At 45.2% G+C, this 26,801-nt stretch overlaps 1 protein-coding gene across 4 annotated transcripts in view; it reads right to left on the bottom strand.

The window, feature by feature from the left end:
• Positions 1–26,801, bottom strand: part of sugct (succinyl-CoA:glutarate-CoA transferase) — an 84,617-nt gene that overhangs the window by 44,178 nt on the left and 13,638 nt on the right. Inside the window, exons 10-15 of one of the 4 annotated variants that reach the window (XR_010094803.1) lie at positions 19,347–19,418; positions 19,146–19,243; positions 17,245–17,347; positions 11,317–11,623; positions 11,151–11,229; positions 10,025–11,038 (exon numbers count right to left, since the gene is read on the bottom strand). Coding sequence is in view for 2 of the 4 variants with exons in the window: in XM_063483105.1 (XP_063339175.1) it covers positions 14,217–14,651; positions 17,245–17,347; positions 19,146–19,243; positions 19,347–19,418 (708 nt within the window). In the remaining 2 variants the exon portion in view is untranslated. Of the gene's footprint in view, positions 1–10,024; positions 11,039–11,150; positions 11,624–13,041; positions 14,056–14,167; positions 14,652–17,244; positions 17,348–19,145; positions 19,244–19,346; positions 19,419–26,801 lie in introns of those variants that run through there. The other 3 variants (XR_010094802.1, XM_063483105.1, XM_063483106.1) reach the window with 3 other exon arrangements.

The following is a 26,801-nucleotide window of genomic DNA, read 5'->3' as shown; positions in this document are numbered from 1 at the left end:
GGTGAAGCCCGGGGTCACTGACACGTCGGTGAAGCCCGGGGTCAGTGACACGTCGGTGAAGCCCGGGGTCACTGACACGTCGGTGAAGCCCGGGGTCACTGACACGTCGGTGAAGCCCGGGGTCACTGACACGTCGGTGAACCCCGGGGTCACTGACCTGACACCTCAGACTTAAAAAAAGTCACAATCATGAGGATCACGAGCCTCTGCAAGCTCTTCGCTTTCTGCTTCCTGACAGGTTTCTGTCTACTCGAGCTCACCTGAGGACAGCTGCACTACAGTCTGACAGGTGTACCGTCCAGTCATGCTCCCCACCTGCCGCTGTCCTCGGAGTGGGTCACGCCCCGAGCGGGCGCTTGACACCGAAAGCACGAGCACGCTCAGAGCTCGTCTCACCAGGTAAGTGAAAACAAAAGACGGTGCACTTCCTGTACGTACAGACATGAACATGGAAACATCCGTAAAAGTTCCAAACACACCAAAACAGCATACCTGACAGAGTCTGACATCAGTAACGGACTCACAGCAACCAAACGCTCGACGTGATTGGCTGTTATTGGAACTATTAACTGGGGTTTTTTTGAGCTGGTGGAAAGTGAAATCCTCCCCACACTTCCACATTCATCACATCAGCCCACCGATCATCCAGAGCAGAAATATATTTCCCCCGAGCTGCGTTCAGCTGTCAGCCTGCGGCTTATCCGGGTTATCTGGGAACAGGCGGGCAGGTCTGCGTGACCTGGAGGAAGCCTCGAGAGCGGCGAGGCTTTAAATGAATTCCATCCTGAAACAAACTCACGACGTTATTCAGCAGCAGAACTTCCTGCTCGCTGCTCTCTCAGACTTTCTCCCTGCATCTTTGCTATCTCCTGGTCACTGAGGTGATGTGATATGACCATAAAAGCATGATGTAACAGCACTTTGCATAAACAGATGAGTGGAAACAGGTTTCAGCTGTTTTCACTTCATATATCAGACTCTGTAGAAAGTGATCGAGCATCGTTGTGACTCTACTTTCAGGTATTTTCCAGCCTTATTTAATCCACTCAGTACACACAGCCCTCTCCCATAAATGTGTCTGAGCGTAGCTCTCTAAGGTAAACTAGATCAGGGCCTGCAGGTCTCTCCACGCTTTGATCCATCCATCCCAGAAACAGATATACTCATAAATACGAACAAACTCTGACATTATTATCTCTTATTTCAGCTTTATGTCCAACACCTGGCAGCTGGAGATGCTGACGGTTTGGTTCCAGTGACGTCAGAGGAAGCTCTCCGTCTGTCCTCACACCTTTAATCCTTCCATCCAACCTTCAGCTCAGCCTGTTTCCCAGGAATGTTCACTGGAAGAGCGACTTCTTCTGCAGCATTTTTTATGGCATTATTTGACAATTTCCAGACAGCAATAAAAGTTATTTGGGGAACTCATGTCCAAACAAAGACATGCAGAGCTTTAAAGATGACAGCAACACTGCATTTCAACCACAAAATGGAGCAAAGGAATGAATTAAAACATAAAGTCTTGTAGCTCAGTGGCAGAGCGAGTAATTAAAACTGCGCTGTTTAAGGTTGGACTGACAACACCGTGGAGAGTTCATCCCTCCGATCCAGGGTTAAGGCTCCGAGCTTCGCTTCCCAAGAGAAACACATTAAAAACATCAGAGGTTCAGTTTCCCAGAGCAGGATACCTGCTTCATGCTCCGAGTCATCGGCAGTGAACAACGACCCTGAACGAGGAAGAGTCCCAGAAAGGATTCACATGTGTAAAAAGTCTGGTTCTCACTCAGACCTGACAGGGATCATGTTCCATCAAGCAAGGTGTCAACAGGCACCACTGTCTGTTTATTCTGCCAAGATTCAGCTCAGTCCTTCACTAAAAACACACCAACAGCTGTAGATCACTGTTTGCCTCCCTGCACAAACCTTTTTCATGAAAGAGGCAGAATGTGTCCCGAAAGATCCACAAACTGAGACTGCCAACGCAGGAGAAGCTGGTTGTGACTGTTGGCTGCTGAGATGTTAGATTCAACGACAGGACGGAGAAATGTACGAAAAATCACAAATTCAGAAAAGTTACTGTAACTAACTCGGGCTAACGTCGGTACTTTGGCTGTTAGTGCTGAACGTTTGTGGCAAAAACCATCCAACAACTGGATTCTTGAAACTAACAGGAGATGAAACTTTGCACTTCTTCTGATTAAACCATTACAGGTTAAGGCGCCGAAGGAGGCTCTGCTACTGTGGAGGAGCAAAGCAGTGACATCACTGCCCCAGAGTCGGTGTAAACCCAGAGACAGTGGAGTTAAATGTTTCAGTTACAGTCCGTCGTGGTTATGGAAGCTGTTTCCTTTGACCACAGCTTGTACTCACTCAGGGGGTTAGCTTTAACAAAGCAGGGCAAGGTAAAGGGAGCAGGGTTGCTTAGCCTGGGAGTCCAAATCTCTGAGTTCCACCAAGAGTACGAACATCCCAAAGGTAAAGTTTAATTTCCTGTTTAAGCCAATAAATATGACAGGACAGCAGCCAAAGCTACAAAGGCTTCAGGACTGACAGCTCCTGCAGTATCAGACCGTTTCCCAAACAGAAGCATGAACAACGCAGCAACATGAGCAAGTCACTAATGTTAGGGTTCAATTCCCAGGCTGTAGGTGGACAGGGTTGGAGGGTGAAGTCTGTGAGGCTCTGTTTAGTTAAGAGGGGAGTAAAACGTGGTGCTGCCAGAGGTGGGTGGTTTCAGCCTGAAGAGGGGCTGATTTATCTGATCTTACATGTTAGGTATCCACTTCAGAGGCTGTTTAGGTTTCAGCTGGGATAAATCAAGCGCACCTTCAGTAGTCAGGATATTAAAGCCATATTTAGCTGGATGTTTTCTGCAGGACCTGGACGCTGCCCAGACGGCATGACAGATACATGGACGGAGGGTCTGCAGTCATAAAAACAAGGTCGGTGAGTGCCGGCCTCCGGGGGGGGGCGAGGGTGAGCAACAGGAGGGCAGACACACAGAGACTGTGAGGAGGTAAAGATGACTGTGAGAACTCCAAGACGCCAAAATGTGAGTTTATAAGAGAACGAGAGAGACATCACAGCCTGGACTCAGAGAATAAACTGACAGGACTGTCAGCTGATGTCACATCATCAGATTTGTTCCAGTCAGGTTCATCGATCTCATTTGAGCACTTCTCATAGATCTGCTGGTGAAGCCCACCTGAGCTCTCAGCACCTTTAAACTATTCAGTAAACAAAACTTTTTCCTGTTTGTGGACAAAATTCATTCATAAGTTCAAAAGAAAGAAACGACAGCGTGGAGCTTTGATTCCTGCAGTCAGACTCCAGCAGACGGTAAGAAGTCCAAAAAGCACTTTATGATGTCAGAAATCTTTAGTGACATCACTGAGCACGCCGCACTGGCCTGAACACAAACTCAGCTGTTCCTCATATTCAAGGATTAGGCAGCGTTGACCCTTGACCTCCTAAGACCAGAAAGTCTGAATTTGAATGTGAGAGGTGAGAACATGAACCTGCACCATGATCCAGGACAGGGACAGTGAGGAACCATCATCATCGTGCGCCTTCAGAGAGGCGGTGAGACAGATGGGCGAGCGAGAGGCCGTCCACCAGCACAGAGCAGCGTCTTTCCCGATCACTTCCAGGTTTGGGATGGTGACTTCCGACCATCCTGATGAGGAGCTGCTGTGATTCCAAGCAGCAGCTCTACAGTGGACTCGTCTTCTGGGATTATGGGACAGCTGCTGGTTTCCCTCACACACAGCCTCACAGTCAGGTTTAAAATGGTTAGTGCAGCTCGCTGGAAGCTGGAGGAGAAATCAGTTCCAGAACGAGGACATTATCACGCAGAGCGGATGATAAATCCCCGCACTCTGATTATGATTACAGTCAGATATGGTAAACACACCAACATGGGAGACTAACTGAACTTTAATTGTGTTCAGTCTCCCTGCGTCAGGCCTCAGCAGCCACACAAGCGTCTGCTCTGAGCTCAGTATCCACGCTTTAACCACCCACTCGGTCCAGTCTGACGTCGTGGGTTTGAGCTGTGGGATTCACCTGCACCGCAAACTGAACTTTGAACCTCACAGCGTCTCTACTTTCTGTTCTTTCAGCTCAGAATCAGTTAACGAGTCGTTAATGTTAACATACACTCGTGTTTCACACACCGTGTCCTCGGGTGGGCCACAGTCAGAGCGCAGCAGCAATGCACCAACATCTGCGTCAGGATCATCACAAAACGATGAAAATATAAACTGTAGGACCGACTCGTGTTTCTGTGACAAGTCTGTTTCTGCATTTTTCCTCTATTTTACCAAAACTAGTTATTATTTTTAAATTTATGCATTTAATCTTGTATTACTGTACATCCATGGAGCATTTCTTCATTTAACTCTTCAAACATGTTCGTTGTTATATCTCTATTTTAAATAAATGTTCCCGTTTCCTGCAACGGAGCCGAAAGGCTGACGAGACAAACTAAACCTCACGAAGCAGAGAGAAGAAAGCAAAAATGGATGTAAAAGCACAGGACTGAATAATCACATAACAAAAGTGAATAAATGATGAATAAACATGGAGTTCGTAAACAATCCAAAAGTAAAAACAAACAGAGTATTTAAATAAATAATCAACTAATAATATTAGTTAATATTAATAATAATAATCAATAATAAATGAAGTAGATTAAAATTAAAATATGTCATTACTAAAATGAAGCACAGAGCCAAATAAATCTGTTTTATTAGATAAATATAAATAACACATCTACACTCACTGTTATTTTTAATTTAGAGGCTTTTTTTGAGAACGGATCTATTTTCTGCGGCGTATTGATCTCCCTGGACTTTCTCCCTCCTCCTCATGTTTCACACACAGACACATTAAAGCAGCCTCGTGTCCTGTACGTGTAACATGTGTGCTGCATGTTACCAACCAGCGAGCGTTCAGCTCAGCGAGCTGCTTCACAGCGAAGCACAGCAGCTCACACTGTCCAAAGCTCACGAGCACAAAACTAGTTTCATAGCTGAAGAACGTCTAAATCCATAAATCATTCGCTCCCAAAGGCTCCACGGGGGATGGATCAAACCTGACAGGCAGGGCGAGCTGGGGGCGGGGCTTAATGGACTTTTTACCCTTTATTCATACGTCTCAATATTCCATGAATTCACTTTTGTCCTGATAAAATCAAATGTTAAATAAACTGCTGCTTATGTAACACTCATATATCATCCCCACAGTCACAAACACAAGAACTCTATAATCTCATGGACGGACCGGAGGAGCCGGGGATCGAGCCACCGACCCTCCCGACCGGCCTCTCACATGTTCACGCTCAACAGCGGAGGAACATTCATCAGGCTCTGACGTCCACGTTTGCTTCAAAGGCCGGTCTGTGTAAACCTCGTAGCTCGTGGAAACTTTAAATCCAGAGTAAGAACCAGGAAACATCCGAATGAAAACAAACCCACGATCTGCCCACTTAACTTCTCCATGATCTACGGCCCGGCAGACGGGAGATCTGATGTGGTTCCATCTGTTTACAGCCTGCAAATGGATGCTAATGAAGGCACGCCGGGCAAAACACAGCGGCGGCCATGTAAACAGCGGCGCGGGAAACTGAATCCGCTGAGCCGAGCCGCTTTCAGCAGCAGTCTGAAAAAGCTTTTTTTTGTAATTGCAGCCATCATGTGGGAAACATTTACTGCAAGAGAGATGTGAGCAATTACGGAAAGCAAAATAAACGAGCGAGGAGCTGCTGTCGGCACGCTCGTCTCTGAGGCGGCGCCCGCAGCGACCTGCAGCCGGTGGCACTGCGGAGGGACGGCTTCAGCGGAGGACGGGGTTTGCTGAGGATGACCTCACCCGCCGTCATGGCAGCTCAGACGAATCCGGAGGTTTGTCATCAGCGAGCAGGAAAGAGAAGCTTGCTCCACCTGATCACCACGGGAGCGATTTAAGGATCAATACGAGGATTTACGTTAACGTCGCCAGCAGGACCGCCGTGGCCTCCTGCGCAGGAACCCCGACACCTCACCCATCAGCTGATATTCAGAATCCCAGTGACAGTCCTAACTGGTCCCAGTACACCAGCCAGAACTGCAGACACACACATGATGACTTTGTCCAACCAGACCCATCTGAGACCGTAAACCTATCAGGACACAGTTAACAGGCTCACTTTCCAGCGCCCCCTGCTGGACACGGTTAAAGCGCCTCTTCATTAGCTTCATATTCACAGGCTGCGTCTCTGCTCTGTCCTGCAGGGGCTGATTGGTTCATGAGCTACACCTGGACCAGGTATGAAGGTTGGTGTGAGGGACGGAAAGCAGAGCCGTGACTGAGGACCACGGCGTGGGAGGGTCGAGACCGTCTGTGTGGACGAGGCCAGATGGACTTAGGCGTGACCTCACAGGATGTTATGATGGTGGGGCTGAGATGTTCCCAGCCTGATGTTAGAAGCTGAGGGCTGAGTTCTGGACTTCCAGGGCTCCTGAACATGATCCACTGCTGTAATTCAGACGGGTGGTGCTACAGGGCCAAAGATGAGATGGAACATAAGATAACCTTTATTAGTCCCACACGTGGGAAATTTGTTTTGTGGAAGCTGCTCTGGTGACAGATGTGATGTAAGCCTGGAACAAAGTGACGCGTCCAGCACGGCTCTCAGGCTGCAAACCTCTGGGGACGCTGAGATGGTGCAAACGTCCACGTCAGGGAGTAAACTCCCCCCACAGCCCAGAGCTCTGCTCCACATGCACAGGTGATAAAGTTGTGTATCATCAGCATAGCAATGGAAGCAGAGACCAGGATGATCTGACAGAGCTGCGTCGCAGCAAAGGAAGCAGAGGTGCAGCAGAGAAGGCTCGGTTCATCGCGGCGTTCAGTGACCCCGACAGCGACGCAGCACAAACACCTTTAGTGTCACGACGGCTTCACCTGCAGGAGAACGTGCAAGACGAGCGACGAGTCACATGACCACAGCCTCACAGCTGCTGTTGGTCCCAGATGTGTGGAAACATCTGCACCATCAGACAGTACTCACAGGTGTGTGTCTGCGAGTACGTGTGTGTGTGTGTGTGTCTCAGACCAGTCCATCTGCCTCTCTGAGCCTGCAACTTGTTTTCAAGTAACTTTGGACACACGCACACAGACACACACACACACACACACACACAGACACACACACACACACTCTCTGAGTCATAGCTTTTATAAGACGGGCCGTGCCAGGTGGTGATGGGAGCTGTTGTCCTGAAAACACACAAACACACATTCAGATAAAGTTGAGCGACAGCAGACGAGAGGACGGCTGAAGTCACGTGTTCGTCTCATGCGCGATCTTCATGGTAAGCACGCTCCGGCGGACACGTGTTGGCGGTAATGCACGCCACCTTTTCTTCCTCTCTTCATGCTTTTAATCCTCACGGTCTCTTCTCGTGACTGTGAAAGTGTCTCAGGATCTTTTCAAGCCTCACAGCCTGTTTTTATAACGATGTTTGATATTATTAGTTTTATTTAATCAGCGTCTCAGGGAGAGCGACATCATCTTCTCCAAGATGAAGATGAAGCTTTGCTACAAATTTGTTTTATTTGAAGTCAAACATGCATCCATACTCGGTCCAGCCTGTGCTGGTCAACACTCCTCAGCTCATCCCTGAGCCACACACGCTTCATTCATGCTGCTTATATCACAGGTGAGGACAACAACAGCTACAATGCATCACTGACTCCATCGCACACTGTTCCACCTTCCCTTTACCTATGAACAAGTTTCCTACAATCAGGCTGTGTCTTCATTCCCAAACACAAAGATCAGTGCAGAGCATCATCCAGCACGGAGGCTCACCTGAACTCACCAAAGTCAGGTCGCCTGAAGAAAGCATCACAAACAGGTTCAGAGAGTCAAACAACCCCCTGAACAGCTGACGTATGCTACACTGTCTCCCAATATAACATTTTATCATTCAGTTTGCAGAATTCTGTCTGCTAGAAGGAGGAGGCGGAGTCACATTTGTTTAAGGTAGAGCGTTTCACCCAATCGCCATCGAGCGATCAGACACGATTCATTCAGGCGCGAAGTCAGCGCCTGCTCTGATTCACAACCAGAAAACAAAGACTCACAGGCAGGGGGCGGGGCTACAGGGCAGGGCAGATGCCCAATTCTCACATGTGATTGGATGTCAGTGGAAACTGTTTGACTAATCAAGGTGATTGTTTTGATTTCACAGACAAAAAAAGACATAAAGAGTGATTCATGCCATTCGTGTTTCTGTCACACACACACACACACACACACACAAACAGAGTAACAAGCCTGGAGCTGTGTGTGTGCGTGTGTAACATGCTGAGTTGTGTAATCTGTGACTAATGTGTTTTTAATTCATATGGAGGGACAGTTGAGCATCCATCACACACACACACACACACACACACACACACACACACACACACACACACACACAGGTGCTCTACAGCATTCAGGTGACCCTCACAGACTCACACTGAGTCTGCACTGTCCTGGAGGAACAGCTGGAGATTAATTATAGCCAGATGTGTGTAGATATTGATCATTCAATCAGCTGAAACAATCGCCGTACCTGCTCAAGGTATTCATGTTTGCACAAGACACACTCACGCACACACTGTATCACGTGCTACACCTCACATCTTTATTATATCAGCGGCCGTGGGTCCATGCTGGTAGTCGCTCACGCGTGATAATCGTCTCTGTGTGAGCTGAACCTGACTCATCTGATCCACTCCAGCCTCCATGCTAGGGGTGGGCGGTATAAACAGTGTGAATTTGGCCAACGGTAGAGATTTTGACTATACCGCTCTACTACAATAGCGCATGTTGATGGTGTCATCAAGCTGCTCCTGTTTTGGTCGGAAGCATTACAGCGGCTGCAAACCACATCATCTGTAAATGATGCCAGGCGACAGTAAAAGCAAAGAGACGAAGCACGTTTTGGAATATGAGGAAAGCCAAAAACTGCGCTTCCTCCACTTCTGTACCATTGATTCATTAATGCTGTATTCTATCACAGCTGCTCTATTCCCATGTTGTTGCAGTATATTAATGACTAACCTCGTATTGTGGATGGATTATCTCAGTTGTTCTCCTGACTGAAGTTTGGTCCGTTTGCAGCATCCTGCCATGCGATTGCATTTGTCCCTAACCATCAGGAACCCTCACGTTAACTTTTATCGAGTGGAAAAAAGTTAGCGTTCATCCTGCAGCTTCACTGTGTTTATGTTATGCTAACATAGCTCTGTAGCTAGCGATCACGTAGCACATCATTATATACCAGCTAGCCCAACTTCAGTAACCCTACAAACGTCACTGCTGTTTAGTTTTCTGTCTTCATTTATGCTGGAAGTGATAGCAGAGCTGTACGTTTGAATTTTTCAGAAATCTCTCAGTCAGAACATGCTATATCATGTTTAGGTGGAAACTAGCGAGCTAACTTCCTGCTAACTTCTAACTCTGTTAACACTAGAATTCCTGAGCCTTTTTTCCCTGGTGCAAGTCCCTACTACTAGATTTACTAGCCTGCGCAAATTTGCGTAAATTCCCCCCGACCTTAACACCTCTTGGCACCCCGCTGAGATTTTCACAGGTCTTCAGCTCCATTGTTCTCCTGCTTTTGTTGTGCAAACACACCCTCCCCCAACCCCTAACCATGAGAGATTCAGGTCTTTCCTTCCCTGCAAGGCTACTTTCCTTCCTTACCTGCAGCGTACTATACACCATGGTAGTTTCTATGTGCAATATTTCTCATATGCAATATTAGTTCTTGTCAATCCTTGTCACTACATTGGATGCCTGGCCATAAACATATATACACAGAGTTGTACATATATTTATATATTTATATAGCTACACCTTATATAATATGCATAAAGTCTAGTTATACACACAGACACATCTATATCATATATATATATATATATATATATATATATATATATATATATATACACACAGATAGATAGATAGATAGATAGATGTGTGTGTATACATACACCAATATTTTTGAATACACGTGTCCATATATATGTTTCCAGATTGTTTGTATAGTGCACTTTCTATACCGTGCTCTGTCCACTTTTTTGCAATGACAATGCAGATTTTCCACTTGTGGGACAAATAAATGCAGATTTGCTGTGTGTGTGTGTGTGTGTGTGTGTGTGTGTGTACGGGTTCGTACTATCCTGGTGGGGACCAAAATCTGACTTTTACTATCCTGGTGGGGACTTTCTGCACCGTGGGGACCAAAATCCAGGTCCCCTCGGGGTTGAAAGCAATTTTCACACTCAAAATGCGGTTTTACTGTCAGGGTTACAATTAGGTTATGGTTAGGTTTATGGTAAGGGTTAGGGTTAGGCATTCATTTTTAATGGTTAGGGTTAGGGTAAGGGGCTAGGGAAAGCATTATGTCAATGGGATGTCCCCACGAGGATAGCAAACCAGACATGTGTGTGTGTGTGTGTGTTTGTGCAACATTGGCATTTGTTTACTCAGATCCAAGGCAGGCCAAACCTCTGTGTTACAACCTACATACAAAAGAAACACATTCACAATATATGGGTACACAAGTCTGTTTTTTTTCAAAGTGTTTCAAACTTTACAGCGTTTGCAGACCCAGTGTCCATCATCCCTGCATTTGGCACAGGTGAATTTCTTACATGTTGCACAGGTAAACCTGCTGCGATTCCTGTTGCAGCTCTCTTGCACCTGGCACTGCGTTGTCTTTACAGTCCCCGGCACAGCAGCTGCAGCAGCTTTAGCAGCCTGCCTCTGTGCTAATATTTCCTTGTGCTGCATGAATCGGCAACGAAGTTGCTGAGCTAGAAGACTCAGAAACAATCTTCTTTTGCCTGTCCACCCTGTACATGCCTTGTACAAAATGTAGGCATTCACTGCCGCCAGGTCCAGCATATTGTAGAAAACCGCTACTGGCCACCTGCGTGTTGCTGATCTTACGGAATACATCCGTGCCATTTGGTCCAACACGTCTACACCACACTGTAAAAGCAGAGAGAGAGAGTCATGAGTATATGTTTTTTCTATAGGCCTGTATAGCACACATCAGAAAACATTGTAGCACTGGTGTAAAATTGTACACACATTCACATACCTTCATGTGGTTATAGTCTGTTATCGTGTTGGGTTTCCTCTTTCTGCCGTCACCGATCGTCACGTCTTGGTGCATGGAACTTAGAACACACACAGTCTTTTTTTTTTTTAGGTGCATAAATTGTCAAGGAGACACTGCCACTTCTAAGCACTGAAGTGGAGAATACCTCTCGCTTTGCAGTATCTTTTGCAAGTTGAGGAAGTTCACGCCGGACTTTATTCACCGTGCCCAGTAACGTTGTTTTGCGCTGCAGCAGTCTGTGCGACAGTGACAGTGAAGTAAAGAAATTGTCCGTTGTGACATTTCTCCCATCATCCAAAAACGGCTCCATCTGTTTCATGACCACGTTCTCTGCCAGCCTCTCTCCCTTCTGACGACTGGGGTCCTTTCCCAAGAAAGGAGATGCACTACAGACATATTTGGTGTCCAAATCCGTGGCCATCCAGAACTTGATCCCAAATTTGTCGCCGTACCTGCTCAAGGTATTCATGTTTGCACAAGACACACTCACGCACACACTGTATCACGTGCTACACCTCACATCTTTATTATATCAGCGGCCGTGGGTCCATGCTGGTAGTCGCTCACGCGTGATAATCGTCTCTGTGTGAGCTGAACCTGACTCATCTGATCCACTCCAGCCTCCATGCTAGGGGTGGGCGGTATAAACAGTGTGAATTTGGCCAACGGTAGAGATTTTGACTATACCGCTCTACTACAATAGCGCATGTTGATGGTGTCATCAAGCTGCTCCTGTTTTGGTCGGAAGCATTACAGCGGCTGCAAACCACATCATCTGTAAATGATGCCAGGCGACAGTAAAAGCAAAGAGACGAAGCACGTTTTGGAATATGAGGAAAGCCAAAAACTGCGCTTCCTCCACTTCTGTACCATTGATTCATTAATGCTGTATTCTATCACAGCTGCTCTATTCCCATGTTGTTGCAGTATATTAATGACTAACCTCGTATTGTGGATGGATTATCTCAGTTGTTCTCCTGACTGAAGTTTGGTCCGTTTGCAGCATCCTGCCATGCGATTGCATTTGTCCCTAACCATCAGGAACCCTCACGTTAACTTTTATCGAGTGGAAAAAAGTTAGCGTTCATCCTGCAGCTTCACTGTGTTTATGTTATGCTAACATAGCTCTGTAGCTAGCGATCACGTAGCACATCATTATATACCAGCTAGCCCAACTTCAGTAACCCTACAAACGTCACTGCTGTTTAGTTTTCTGTCTTCATTTATGCTGGAAGTGATAGCAGAGCTGTACGTTTGAATTTTTCAGAAATCTCTCAGTCAGAACATGCTATATCATGTTTAGGTGGAAACTAGCGAGCTAACTTCCTGCTAACTTCTAACTCTGTTAACACTAGAATTCCTGAGCCTTTTTTCCCTGGTGCAAGTCCCTACTACTAGATTTACTAGCCTGCGCAAATTTGCGTAAATTCCCCCCGACCTTAACACCTCTTGGCACCCCGCTGAGATTTTCACAGGTCTTCAGCTCCATTGTTCTCCTGCTTTTGTTGTGCAAACACACCCTCCCCCAACCCCTAACCATGAGAGATTCAGGTCTTTCCTTCCCTGCAAGGCTACTTTCCTTCCTTACCTGCAGCGTACTATACACCATGGTAGTTTCTATGTGCAATATTTCTCATATGCAATATTAGTTCTTGTCAATCCTTGTCACTACATTGGATGCCTGGCCATAAACATATATACACAGAGTTGTACATATATTTATATATTTATATAGCTACACCTTATATAATATGCATAAAGTCTAGTTATACACACAGACACATCTATATCATATATATATATATATATATATATATATATATATATATATATATACACACAGATAGATAGATAGATAGATAGATGTGTGTGTATACATACACCAATATTTTTGAATACACGTGTCCATATATATGTTTCCAGATTGTTTGTATAGTGCACTTTCTATACCGTGCTCTGTCCACTTTTTTGCAATGACAATGCAGATTTTCCACTTGTGGGACAAATAAATGCAGATTTGCTGTGTGTGTGTGTGTGTGTGTGTGTGTGTGTGTACGGGTTCGTACTATCCTGGTGGGGACCAAAATCTGACTTTTACTATCCTGGTGGGGACTTTCTGCACCGTGGGGACCAAAATCCAGGTCCCCTCGGGGTTGAAAGCAATTTTCACACTCAAAATGCGGTTTTACTGTCAGGGTTACAATTAGGTTATGGTTAGGTTTATGGTAAGGGTTAGGGTTAGGCATTCATTTTTAATGGTTAGGGTTAGGGTAAGGGGCTAGGGAAAGCATTATGTCAATGGGATGTCCCCACGAGGATAGCAAACCAGACATGTGTGTGTGTGTGTGTGTTTGTGCAACATTGGCATTTGTTTACTCAGATCCAAGGCAGGCCAAACCTCTGTGTTACAACCTACATACAAAAGAAACACATTCACAATATATGGGTACACAAGTCTGTTTTTTTTCAAAGTGTTTCAAACTTTACAGCGTTTGCAGACCCAGTGTCCATCATCCCTGCATTTGGCACAGGTGAATTTCTTACATGTTGCACAGGTAAACCTGCTGCGATTCCTGTTGCAGCTCTCTTGCACCTGGCACTGCGTTGTCTTTACAGTCCCCGGCACAGCAGCTGCAGCAGCTTTAGCAGCCTGCCTCTGTGCTAATATTTCCTTGTGCTGCATGAATCGGCAACGAAGTTGCTGAGCTAGAAGACTCAGAAACAATCTTCTTTTGCCTGTCCACCCTGTACATGCCTTGTACAAAATGTAGGCATTCACTGCCGCCAGGTCCAGCATATTGTAGAAAACCGCTACTGGCCACCTGCGTGTTGCTGATCTTACGGAATACATCCGTGCCATTTGGTCCAACACGTCTACACCACACTGTAAAAGCAGAGAGAGAGAGTCATGAGTATATGTTTTTTCTATAGGCCTGTATAGCACACATCAGAAAACATTGTAGCACTGGTGTAAAATTGTACACACATTCACATACCTTCATGTGGTTATAGTCTGTTATCGTGTTGGGTTTCCTCTTTCTGCCGTCACCGATCGTCACGTCTTGGTGCATGGAACTTAGAACACACACAGTCTTTTTTTTTTTTAGGTGCATAAATTGTCAAGGAGACACTGCCACTTCTAAGCACTGAAGTGGAGAATACCTCTCGCTTTGCAGTATCTTTTGCAAGTTGAGGAAGTTCACGCCGGACTTTATTCACCGTGCCCAGTAACGTTGTTTTGCGCTGCAGCAGTCTGTGCGACAGTGACAGTGAAGTAAAGAAATTGTCCGTTGTGACATTTCTCCCATCATCCAAAAACGGCTCCATCTGTTTCATGACCACGTTCTCTGCCAGCCTCTCTCCCTTCTGACGACTGGGGTCCTTTCCCAAGAAAGGAGATGCACTACAGACATATTTGGTGTCCAAATCCGTGGCCATCCAGAACTTGATCCCAAATTTGTCTGGCTTGGTTGCAATATACTGTGTGAATGGACAACGAACCTTGGTAGGGAACAGCTGTTCCATACCAAGCATTTCTTGCAGCTGGCAACAACAGTCATGCATTCAGTATAGCTCTGACTTCCGCAAGAAATGTGGTCAAAATCTCATGAGTAAGTTGAAGCATTTCTACCAGGCATTTCTGAAAGTTGTAACACAGAGGTTTGGCCTGCCTTGGATCTGAGCAACTCTTGAGTGAGCAAATGCAAATGTGCCAGGCCTCAAGGATAATGGGTGGTTTGCACAACAAAAGCTGTAGGAGAAGCAAGCTGACGACCTGTGAAAATCTCAGCAGGGGTGCTTAACACCTCGGGACTTGCACCAGAAAATAAAAAAGCCAGTAATTCTAGGGGGTGTTGGGTTTAGGGAAGTTACGCAAATTTGCGCAGGATAGTAAACCTAGTGTTGAATGTAATAAATCCTGTTTTCATGGATGCCTGGATGTTAAACTTCATAGTTACACCTGGTAAAGCAGCCACGCTGATCATTTTATTAAAGATGAAAGAATTTAGACAGTTTTTAACTCTCAGTGATGCTGCAGTGTTCGTTTGACTTTGGGACCTGAAGAAGACGGAGTTTAGGACCCAGATTACTAGGCGAGGCTCCTGACTACGGTACCCGTAATGCTCCAACAATCCATCAAGCGGTGTGGCTTCGTAGCTTACCCAGGGCTCTAGAGTGCGACCAAATTTTTCAGTGGTGCGACTAAAAAAAAATATTTGGTCGCACCTGTGCGACCAAATATTTTCGGGTAACAAAAAAAAAAAATCCCTGCAATTCTCCGTGTGGTCAACAACAGACATCGTGGACTAAACCAATCAGAGATAGTCAGGGGCGGGACCTCTCTGATTGGCCGTGGTCCAGTTGAAAGTGCAGGTGGAAGAGGGAGGTGAGTAGCTTGAATAAAGCGATATCAATTCATTAACGGATTCCACACAAAGACGTAAACACAGAGCGGACCCGACACATCAGAATCAGCTTTGTCTTTCTCGACTTTCTCACTCCACGGCCCGAACACGGACACGCTGTCGGAGCTTAGCGATTCTGATGCGTCGGGTCCGCGCTGTGTTTCCGTCTTTTTTGCGCTGATTCTGAGCTGCAGGTTTTGTCTCTCTCCAACCAAAATTCGCCGAGCCAGCAGCAAAAGAAGCAGCAAACTACGCTTCACATTTGATCGATGTCGTCATGAATTCCCTCTGACTTCAGCTGTTTTGCTTCCACAACGATAAAAATCACACTTCATGCACAGCTCTCTCTCTCTCTCTCTGTACTTCAAGAACAGTTTCCCGTGTCAAATCTCTGTTTTCTGCATTATTCATTCGCTTATTACCCACCAGTCTACCGTTGTTTACAGCGCTGTCGGCCGCTGTCTTTTTCTTTTCTTTTTCTTTTTTCACTTAAATGACCTCGGACAAGAAAGCCTAATTTCTGCTGTTCAATATTGAAGAAATTTAAACTTCTTAAAATTATGCAAAATTGCAGAATATTTTTAAGGTTATCTGCTATAAAAAGCCAGACCAGGAAAATCTCCTTCATGTTTTTCTGTTTTATTCTCAGTTACTTTCACACAAAGGCATCTGCTGTGATGTTCACAATTCTGATGAAGTCTCACATGTATCAGTACTGATAAATGATCAGAATTATAATATTTCTGACTGTCTGAGGCTAAATTGAATCGAATCAGGACTTTGAGAACCGGAATCGAATGGATTATAGAAATCAGTGATGATACCCAGCCCTAGTGAGCAGCCTAGGCCCGACAGAAGTGGATGTAGCTGTGGGTAATAAGAAAAGATGAAAAGAACTATTGATAACTTTTGTGTTAAGTTAAGGCCTGACCCGTCTGAAATTCATAGCCAGCTCTGACACGGTGCCATCAATCTTTGAATGCTGAAAAAGCAGCAGTGTATCCAGAAAACACATTATATGCTGCAATAAATGCACTGCCCAAGTGTCCCCTCTTCCCGCTGCCTTTCAGCAGCAGGCAGCAGCAAACAGGTCGTCAGGCCAAGATGATGATTAAGTTTAACATTTTCTACAATATTGACAAAGCACTTTAAGCACAAGTTTGTTAGTTAATAATTTAGAAATGAATATTGTCTGTATAGACTTCCCCCCCCAAAGAAAGTGCACATGTAAAACTGCGGTGTTAAGCGATGCGGTTGAAAAATTTGAGTGCGCCTAACTTTTGTGCCGGTGCGCCTAAATTTTTAAAGTTAGGCGCACCGGTGCGCCCATGTCAAAAAGTTAGTCTAGAGCCCTGTTACCAAAGTCGTACTAAAACATTTTTTGACAGATTTCTGCGCGCCGTGTACCACATGAAATTGGTTCGAGGTTAGTAAGCACAACCAGAATTCACACCGGATTGTAAGGCACACTGTCGGTTTTTGAGAAAATTAAAGGATTTTAAGTGCACCTTATAGTGTGTTAAATATGTTATACAGAAGAAAAGAATATATCGCGATATATATCGTTACAGCACATGCTTCAAATTATACAGTGATATGGATTTTAGGCCATATTGCCCAGCCCTACTCCATTCAACCACAGACGGAGGATGAGTGTAGTCACTGACCTGCAGCTCGGAGAACACTTCCTGGATGCTGTTGATTGGCCCAATTGGAACACCTGAGCCCTTGAACTTCTTCAGCCAATCAGCCGTGGTCTCCTGCAGGAACCTGACGGAGAGATGAAGAGGATAACGTTTACTTGAGACATGTTCTGATTGGTCAAACTGTCCTGTCTCTTCATCACTGTTCTAATGAAGGACCTCAGGGCTCCCAGTGATGATGACAGTGAAACCTGGAGGGTGTAACCAGGGACAACGGTCTGCCCAATCAGAACCAATCAGGACCTGAGCAGTGTTTTGTTGTCAGACGTAAACGCTCGTCACAACTTGTCCATAATGAACATCATCACATCTACTCAACCCAAATAATCTCACACATGTTATATAACAATGTTCAGACTGATAATAAGAGGCACAACTTGGCAACCACGTGGAAGAAGAACTCTTTTTTAACAGGAAGAGACCTCTGACAGACACCTCCCAATCTACTGTTCCACAAGGAGTGATCAGCCTACAAATATGGAGGATGTTTCTAATGTTTTCATTTTATTGGCTCTTATTTATTCTGTGCAAGTTGAAGAGCGCCTTCATGTTTCCTAACAGCAGCAGTCTGGACTACAGCTGGGTTTCATCATCCCATCATCAGACCTGCGGACACATGTCAGGACGCTCAGGTGAAGAGAGCAGCTGATCGCCATCTGGTGGTGAGTTGGCTAAAGTGGTAGAGGAAGACACCAAACAGGCTTCATCTGTCCAAAATACAGTGACAGTACACTGGGAGGAGAGGCCCGGCTCCATCAGAGCCTGGACAGCATCCCACAGCGAGCTGGAGGAACCTGCAGCTCCATCCAAGGCTGGTGGTGTCTGAGTCACATGATGAAGCAATGCTGTTCATCAAAGAGCTGCACCTGATAAGGCTCTCACATTAATGAGGTACAGCTGCAGCATAAGGCCTGATGATCTCACCACACACGCGCACACACACACACACACACACACACACACACACACACAGCCTGACTTCATGCAGACTTCAAGTAAGAGGTTCATCCACATCTTCATTTTATTCAGGCAGAGAAACTATTCACACAGCACCTTCACATGTGTGTGTGTGTGTGTACCTCTGTGACAGTGTGTGTGTGTGTGCGCATGTGTGTGTACCTCTGTGAGAGTGTGTGTGTGTGTGTACCTCTGTGACAGTGTGCGTGTGTGTACCTCTGTGACAGTGTGCGTGTGTACCTCTGTGACAGTGTGCGTGTACCTCTGTGACAGTGTGTGCGCATGTGTGTGTACCTCTGTGACAGTGTGTGTGTGTGTGCGCATGTGTGTGTACCTCTGTGACAGTGTGTGTGTGTGTACCTCTGTGACAGTGTGCGTGTGTACCTCTGTGACAGTGTGCGTGTACCTCTGTGACAGTGTGCGTGTGTACCTCTGTGACAGTGTGCGTGTACCTCTGTGACAGTGTGCGTGTGTACCTCTGTGACAGTGTGTGTGTACCTCTGTGACAGTGTGCGTGTACCTCTGTGACAGTGTGCGTGTGTACCTCTGTGACAGTGTGCGTGTACCTCTGTGACAGTGTGCGTGTGTACCTCTGTGACAGTGTGCGTGTGTACCTCTGTGACAGTGTGCGTGTACCTCTGTGACAGTGTGCGTGTGTACCTCTGTGACAGTGTGCGTGTACCTCTGTGACAGTGTGCGTGTGTACCTCTGTGACAGTGTGTGTGTACCTCTGTGACAGTGTGCGTGTACCTCTGTGACAGTGTGCGTGTACCTCTGTGACAGTGTGCGTGTGTACCTCTGTGACAGTGTGCGTGTACCTCTGTGACAGTGTGCGTGTGTACCTCTGTGACAGTGTGCGTGTACCTCTGTGGCAGTGTGCGTGTACCTCTGTGACAGTGTGCGTGTACCTCTGTGACAGTGTGTGCAGCAGCTGTTTGCGGTTCTCGACTCTCAGCTTGTTGGTTTTGTACTTGGGCTCCTCCGTTAGCTCCATCAGCTCCATGACCTGCAGATTTCCACAGACAGCAGAGAGTGAGTGGGGGAAACATTCTTCAAGCCAGCTGTTTCCGTGGTAGCATGTCTGTGTCCGTACAGGTATACGGACTCACCTGGCAGACTCGGACAAACTGCTTTTCATTGCCTGCAGCCACAACGATGTGCCCGTCTTTGGTTTTGAAGCCCTGAAAGAAAAACAGAAAACATGAACACAGCGACGTTTCAGTCTGATAGAAACCTCTGACAGCACGCTCACAACCACACACGTCTAACCTCTGACAGGCTCTTACATTCATGTCCATATCTCTGCTCAGCTTGTGTATAATCCAAAATGATGCTCATGAGACAAATTAATGAAGCATGAATATTACTGCAGCTAGACTTCCTCCAACATAAATATGAACGTGTTTTCTGTTGTGCAGAAGTTAAACGCGCTCCCCACCATCTCTTCACAGGTTACTGGACGAGTGATGTTGGCACCGCCTTAAAGCTGATGGGACACCTCCGACCTCACGTCTGCTCAGTTTTTGTTTTTCACAGGTTCAAAGTGAAAAGACACTGGGACAGCATCGCTGACTGAGCTGGACTTTAACAACTACATCGATGTGCTTCAGGTCAGGTTTTTTTCACTGTAACATGTTTGTGTTGTGCTGCAGATGGCAGGGACAGAGCACGAGAGAAGAGCAGAAAATTCGATACACTAACATATGATCAAAGAAATAAGTTTCAGGACTCCGCCAGAACAACTTCTCAGATTTCTTCATGGTGCACCTCTGGGTGAACATCTGTCCTAATGTGGAGAAATGATTAAACTGATTGATATTCACTCAGAGGTACTGTGGTGAGAACAAAATCAGACAGTAATTTTGCTTTTACACTTATTTTTACACATATGTGATCAAAACGTGAATGCTGGTCCAAAAATGAGCAGTTTCATTTCCAGGAAGTGCTGCAGAGGAATCTGAGGCAGTGGAGCAGGACGCGAGTCTTCTGGCTTTAATCAGACCTGCTTGGTCACAGGAACAGGCTTGGCTCACACCAGCAATGATCCCCTGGTCTTACTTCACTTTAGGAAGTTCTGAGGCAGCAGACGCTGACTTTGTGCTGCCGACTGTGGGGAATAAAATCATTTTCATTAAGTCGATGCTTCCCAGCAGGTAGGTATGAAATTTACTCTGATTAAATAAAAGGTGGTGAGATCATGAAGGATCAGCGTTAATAACCCGAAGCCCACCAGAGGAAACCTCCTCAAAAGGCCAGTCGATGGAGGCCTTCCTCCTCCTCTAATCTCCCCGCTCATCTTCTCCTCCTCTTCCTCGCTCACTGAAGTGCCTGTAATAAAAACTCTTCACCACATGAAAGCAGCAGCAGAGCAGCTGTCATACATCACAGCGCACACACACGGCGGCGGCTACGTCCCGCTGCGCTGTGTGTGCATTCAGACCACTAACCCCTCAGTCACACTGCTGCTTCGGTTTCATCTCACCCTCCAGGGAATTGTGGGTAATGCAGTCCACACGGGGCTACGATGGGACATTCACCCACAAAACCTCAAACAGTCCTCAAAGAGGTCGCAGCGGGCGGCTTCTGCCCCCTGCTGGCTGCAGACCTGAAGCTGCTGACCTTCACATCTTTACATTTTTTAATTTTTAGGCTCCTCCAGCTGCTAGTTTTAGTTTCATAGGACATTTCCTGATGTTCCACAGTTGCTGCTTTCATCTACTGCACATGTGCCAAACACTGCAGTTCCCCTGATGTCCACCAGAGGCTCCAGCAGTGAGCCAGTCCCCTTAAAACGTTAGAGCAGAAATAAACACATTTACAGCCTGACACACAAACTGTTTGTTTTATTACTCACCTGTTTAAGTTGTGTAAAGTTTGCATTATTGGGGGCGTGGCCTCTTTGACTAACAGGAAGATGCTACCGCATGTGGTCTCCAAGGCTAATTGGCAAAAAGAAACTGATGGGGTTGATAGCACCATCCAGCGTGCTGAGTCAACATAACCCAGGTTTGGACTGGTCCGTGTTTAACCAGCACTGTGTGTTTGGTTTATTTCACAGCCCAGTGCATCATGTCTGTGCTCATCTCTCCAGCCGGGATAGCCCAATGTTTATCTGAGCGCCTTTGACTTTGGTATTTATCGATATCTGTAAGAAATGGTGCTTTAACATGTTTGTGTGAACTAGAATTAGAATTTATTAGAAGTTTCTCTCATGGCGGTTTTCCGGTTATGGCGTCCACCTGAACGGCAGCAAGACTTCGAGCTCCGACCTCTACATCCTTTAAGTACGCCTAAACAGCAGTTAAAGCCATCCTTTTAGTGGCTTCCTCTCTGACCCAAGCTTTTGCTCCAACCTAGACAGTTAGGATGCCGATTAAACATAGGTTTAAACCTAAAACAGCCGGAAAGGATGGATCAGACGACGATGCTAGCAACGAACTTGAAACCGAGAAGATGGAAGAAGCTAGTGCTAGTGCCCAACAGACCGAGACGAGTGTTCTGGCCACAATTCAGTCGCTGAAAACACACTTCACTGCTCAACTGCAAGAAGTTATAACATCAAACCAAGAAATAAAAGACGCAATTGGATTGTTTTCAGAGAGGCTTACCTCAGCAGAAACTCGTATCAGCTAAGTTGAAGACGACGTCTCTTCCCTTACAAGTAAAGAGGTTTCCTTCATAAGAAACTTCAGGAACTCCTATTAAAACTGGACGACCTCGAAAACAGAAGCCGGAGATCCAATCCGAGACTCGTCGGATTACCTGAGAATACTGAACAAGGGGAAATCACAATATTTTTGCAAACTTGGTTGCTTGACGTTTTGGGACGGGACGCGCTCCCACCCCCCACCCATCATCGAGCGAGCACATAGGCTACAAGGCCGAAATACCCCAAATGGCCCACCCCGTGTGATCATCATGAAGTTCTTGAATCATCAAGACAAGGTGAGGGTGATGAGAGCGGCATGTCTGAAGGGAAAAATAACGCACAACGGACATCACGTGATGTTTTTCCCTGACCTGTCGACGGAGGTTCAGAAACAGCGGAAACAATACAAGCAGGTAAAACAGCAGCTCCGTGAACTGCACATAAACTTCGGATTGATCTTCCCAGCAAAAATGAGGATTTTCCACCACGGCAACAGGCTCCTCTTCAACACACCAGCGGAGGTGGAAGATTTCATACGGAAAGTCCTGCAACAAAACGAGGGGTAAATTCACGCCCTCTCTGGAACACTACCACATCTAAAATGTGCAATCCTGATGAACAATTTCATCTTGGACTTACAGTGGCTGTTGGTGTACAGGTATGATATAGGTGGCCTTAGATATGTTATGTTTAAATCTTTTCATTCGTGTACATTAAGTGGCCACTTTTTCAGTTAATATGGACGGATTTAAGTTTGAAGCTTTGAATTAACAATAGGACGTTTTTTCAGCTCCTTTTCATGGATCTGATGCATAACCAAGCTGCAATGACTTTAGGAGGGAAAGTTCTGAGATCTCCACAGGTGGGACGTCTCTGGGGGGGGGGTTTTGTTCATAAGAGTTCGTCTTCAAAGTGCAGTGCTCTTGAAATAACAATTGGCGAGTTCCGACAGGGGAGACAAGATGTAGTCAGGTTCAGAGTAATGAATAGAATTAAACAATATCACCCAAAGATAATCTTTATTCAAGAAACACACTTACTTGCGAGTGAAATTGCTCGCATAAGAAGGAGATGGCCAGGTCAGGTTTTCTCTAGCCACTTCTCAACACATGCTAGAGGAGTGGCAACACTCATTCATAAATCATTGCCCATTTGTATTAAAAAAAACCCATCTTGGACTCTGCAGGGAGATTCATCATCATACAATGCTCCGTGTTGAACCAAGACTTAATCTGCATCTAAAGGTCAAAGGTCACTCTTTCGAGGATGCCAATGTTCACATGTTGGACAGAGAGGACAGATGGTTTGAAAGAGGAGTGAAAGAAGCCATTTATGTCCACTGTGAGCGACCATCTTTGAACAGAGGCGGTGGTTTACGACACCAACTGTCTGCCATCTATAATCCAGTTTTGAGTTCCCTCCCCAGACGCCTTAACGCCCACTCACACCCTGGGCCATCTGACCTCAGGAAATCACATTATAGGGTGGGGCCAGGTTTCATAATGAGCTCACCCGAAACCCTGGCTGATTATGACCCACACCCGTTTTCACACCTTGGCTCAGGTGATTAGAGGATCACCAGGGGGTCCTTTGTCCCTCTTTGGGGGGATACTCCCACTGGGTTTAAATCTGGGACTCTCCACCATTTGACCTTAGAACTGAAGAAGCTTCTCGGATGAGAGGTGAAACGTCTTCAAGCAACTCAAAGAAGTCCAGACACTTTTCTTTCAAAGCTCCTTAGACTACAATGTCCTGGATGACTGAGAACCTTCACAGACAACCAAGACTTAATTTTAGTTAACTTATATGGCCCTAATATCGATGACCCCAGCTTTTATAACAATCTATTCCTCTCTATTGCAGCTCTTCACAGTGAGATAATCGTTGGGGGAGACTTCAATTGTACCCTAGAGCCTAAACTTGATAAATCATCAGGTTTGGACTCTTCCCGTCCAAAATGTAGACAAGTTATACAACATTTTATGTCTGAATTGAACCTTAAAGATGTACGGAGACTAGAAAATCCAACAGGGAGAGAATACTCCTGTCATTCAGCCAGTCATAATAGCCACAGTCGCATAGATTATTTTCTTATCTCGAACTCTCTTGTCCCCAGAATTAACAGCTGTTCATATAAATGTGTGCTTATATCAGACCACTCATTAACCACGCTTAACTTTTCAGCTACAACAGCTTTTAGATGCAGTCCTATTTGGCGTTTAAAACCACACTGGGTGCATAACCAAACATTCTTGGAATATGTAGGCAAAAATATTGATGACTATTTCTACTTTAATAAATCCGAAACTACAGCAACAGTTAGATGGGAAGCCTTTAAGGTATTTATATGTGGGCAGATGATAAGCTACACCAAAACCAAATCAAATAAACATAACACTGAGATGTTGGACCTCGAAGGTCAAATAAAAGAAGTGGAACTTGAGATAAACGTAAATGACTCTAAAGAAAAACAACAAAAACTTTTAAGACTAAGAGCAAAATATGATAAATTAACTACTGACAAAGCCTCAGCAGGACTATTTAGACTGAGACAGACCTACTATGACCAGGGGGAGAAGGCAGGAAAACTTTTGGCATGGCGCATAAAAACGCTACTGAACAAACAAACAATAAACGAATTAGAACCGCAGATGAAAACACCACAGATCCTCAAAGAATAAATGAACTCTTTGAACTCTATTACTCACAACTATATACGTCAACAGGAGATGCGACCCAAGAGTCACTAAAGTCCTTCTTTGACTCAATAAGCACCCCTTCACTCTCTGAAGAAGCTCGATGTGAATTAGACTCTCAGTTATCTATGAGTGAACTTTCGACTGCAATTGACAAATTAAAAACAGGAAAAACTCTCCACCCAGATGGAATCCCACTAGACCTTTTCAAAATATTTAAAGACAAATTAGTATGCCCTCTGTACGACATGCTAGCGGAAAGCTATGATTTAAAAGAGCTTCCCCCCTCCATGCGTAATGCACTTATAACGGTATTCCCTAAACCTGGGAAACCGCCTACAAAATGTGAATCTTGCAGACTAATTTCACTAATAAATTCTGACGCCAAGATAATAGCTAAAGTACTGGCAAATAGACTTGAACGGTACCTTCATCTTCTTGCTGACACCGACCAGAACGGGTTTGTAAAAGGCCGGCAAGCGCAACATGGTATTCGAAGAGTATTGAATGTATTTTACTCAAATTCAGAACATCCAGACATGGCTCTGCTTTCCCTGGATGCAGAAAAAGCTTTTGATAGGGTCGAACATAACTATCTTTATAAAGTACTGTCTCAGTTTGGCTTTGGCAGTTACTTCATGACTTGGGTCAAAATATTATATAATAAACCTATAGCCTCAGTTAGAACCAACAACATTATATCTAGACCATTCTATCTAGGTAGAGGTACACGCCAAGGCTGCCCCCTTTCGCCTCTTCTCTTCGTCCTAGCAATTGAACCATTGGCTATTGCCATAAGGAGCAACCAAAATATCTCTGGCATCAGAACAAACAATATTGAGTCCAAAATTGGATTATTCGCAGATGACATTATTTTAATGCTGTCCAAATTAAAGAGCTCAGTTCCCCAGCTACTCAAAACAATTAACTCATTTGGCAACATCTCCGGTTATAAAATTAATGAATCCAAATCGGGCATCCTCTTCTTTAAACATTCTGAAAGAATTAAACCACCTATTCAAACAATGTTTCAAGTTGCCAGAGACAGTCTTACCCATCTAGGTATAAAAATCACTCCAAAAATCTATGATTTGGTACATGCAAATTACTCTTCAACAATCAACTCTGTTATTGACTCAATCAATAGATGGTCTATGCTGCCAATCTCTCTGATTGGACGCGTGAATATTCTCAAGATGAATGTTCTCCCAAAATTTCTATATCTCTTCCAAGTCATTTCTCTCAGCCCTCCAGATGACTTCAAAAACAATATTCATTAAATTCATTTGGAATAACAGACGAGCCAGACTGCGCCTTTCGCTACCATATCTCCTGTATGACAGGGGAGGTCTGGGTGTTCCAAACCTCAAATGGTACTACTGGGCTGCCCAGCTCTCTGCGGCCTCATGCTGGTTTTCAACGACAACCTTACCCTGGGTAAATTTAGAAAGGACAAGCACTACCCCCTTACCACTCAGCACTTACCTGTACTCCGCAAAATATAAAGATCTGATGAAAGATACATCGAACCCGTTTGTTAAAAATACCATCCGTGTCTGGTTCAATGCACTCAAGTTAAAAAAAGAAACATCAGCACTATCCCAATTCTCACCTATCTGGGGCAATAAGGCCTTTGAACCTGGTTGGAAAGATTTGGGTTTTAAAATGTGGGCCGCCAGAGGTCTGTGCAAAGTTGCAGACCTATTTGACAAGGACACCCTAATGTGCTTTAATGACTTGACACAGAAATTTGGCATTCCAACTAAACATTTCTTCAAATTTCTTCAAATCAGAAGCTTCATTTCAAAAACTCAAAAATCCCTAACACTGCCCACTCTAAACTCATTAGAGGACACAGCAATAAACCATCAGCTGAAGAAGGGTTTAATATCACGTTTTTATAGCAACCTCAGAGACGGCTCTCAAACATCCTCAGAAAAAGAAAGACTTGCATGGTGTCAAGACTTGAAGTGTAGAATAACTACAGAGGAATGGCAAAAAGCCTGCTTGAAAGCCCAAACACAATCTATAAACACCCAATTTCAACTAATCCAGTATAAATGGCTAATGAGAAGATAAGATAAGATAAGATAACCTTTATTAGTCCCACACGTGGGAAATTTGTTACATATATCACCCCAACATTATTAAACAAATTTGACACCAAAACTCCGGACATATGTGTTAAATGTGGGGGAAAAGGCACACTGATGCATTGC

This window comes from Pelmatolapia mariae, linkage group LG9 (assembly GCF_036321145.2).
Source record: "Pelmatolapia mariae isolate MD_Pm_ZW linkage group LG9, Pm_UMD_F_2, whole genome shotgun sequence".
Lineage (NCBI taxonomy): Eukaryota > Metazoa > Chordata > Actinopteri > Cichliformes > Cichlidae > Pelmatolapia > Pelmatolapia mariae.
This window is presented reverse-complemented; position numbering and strand designations above follow the sequence as displayed.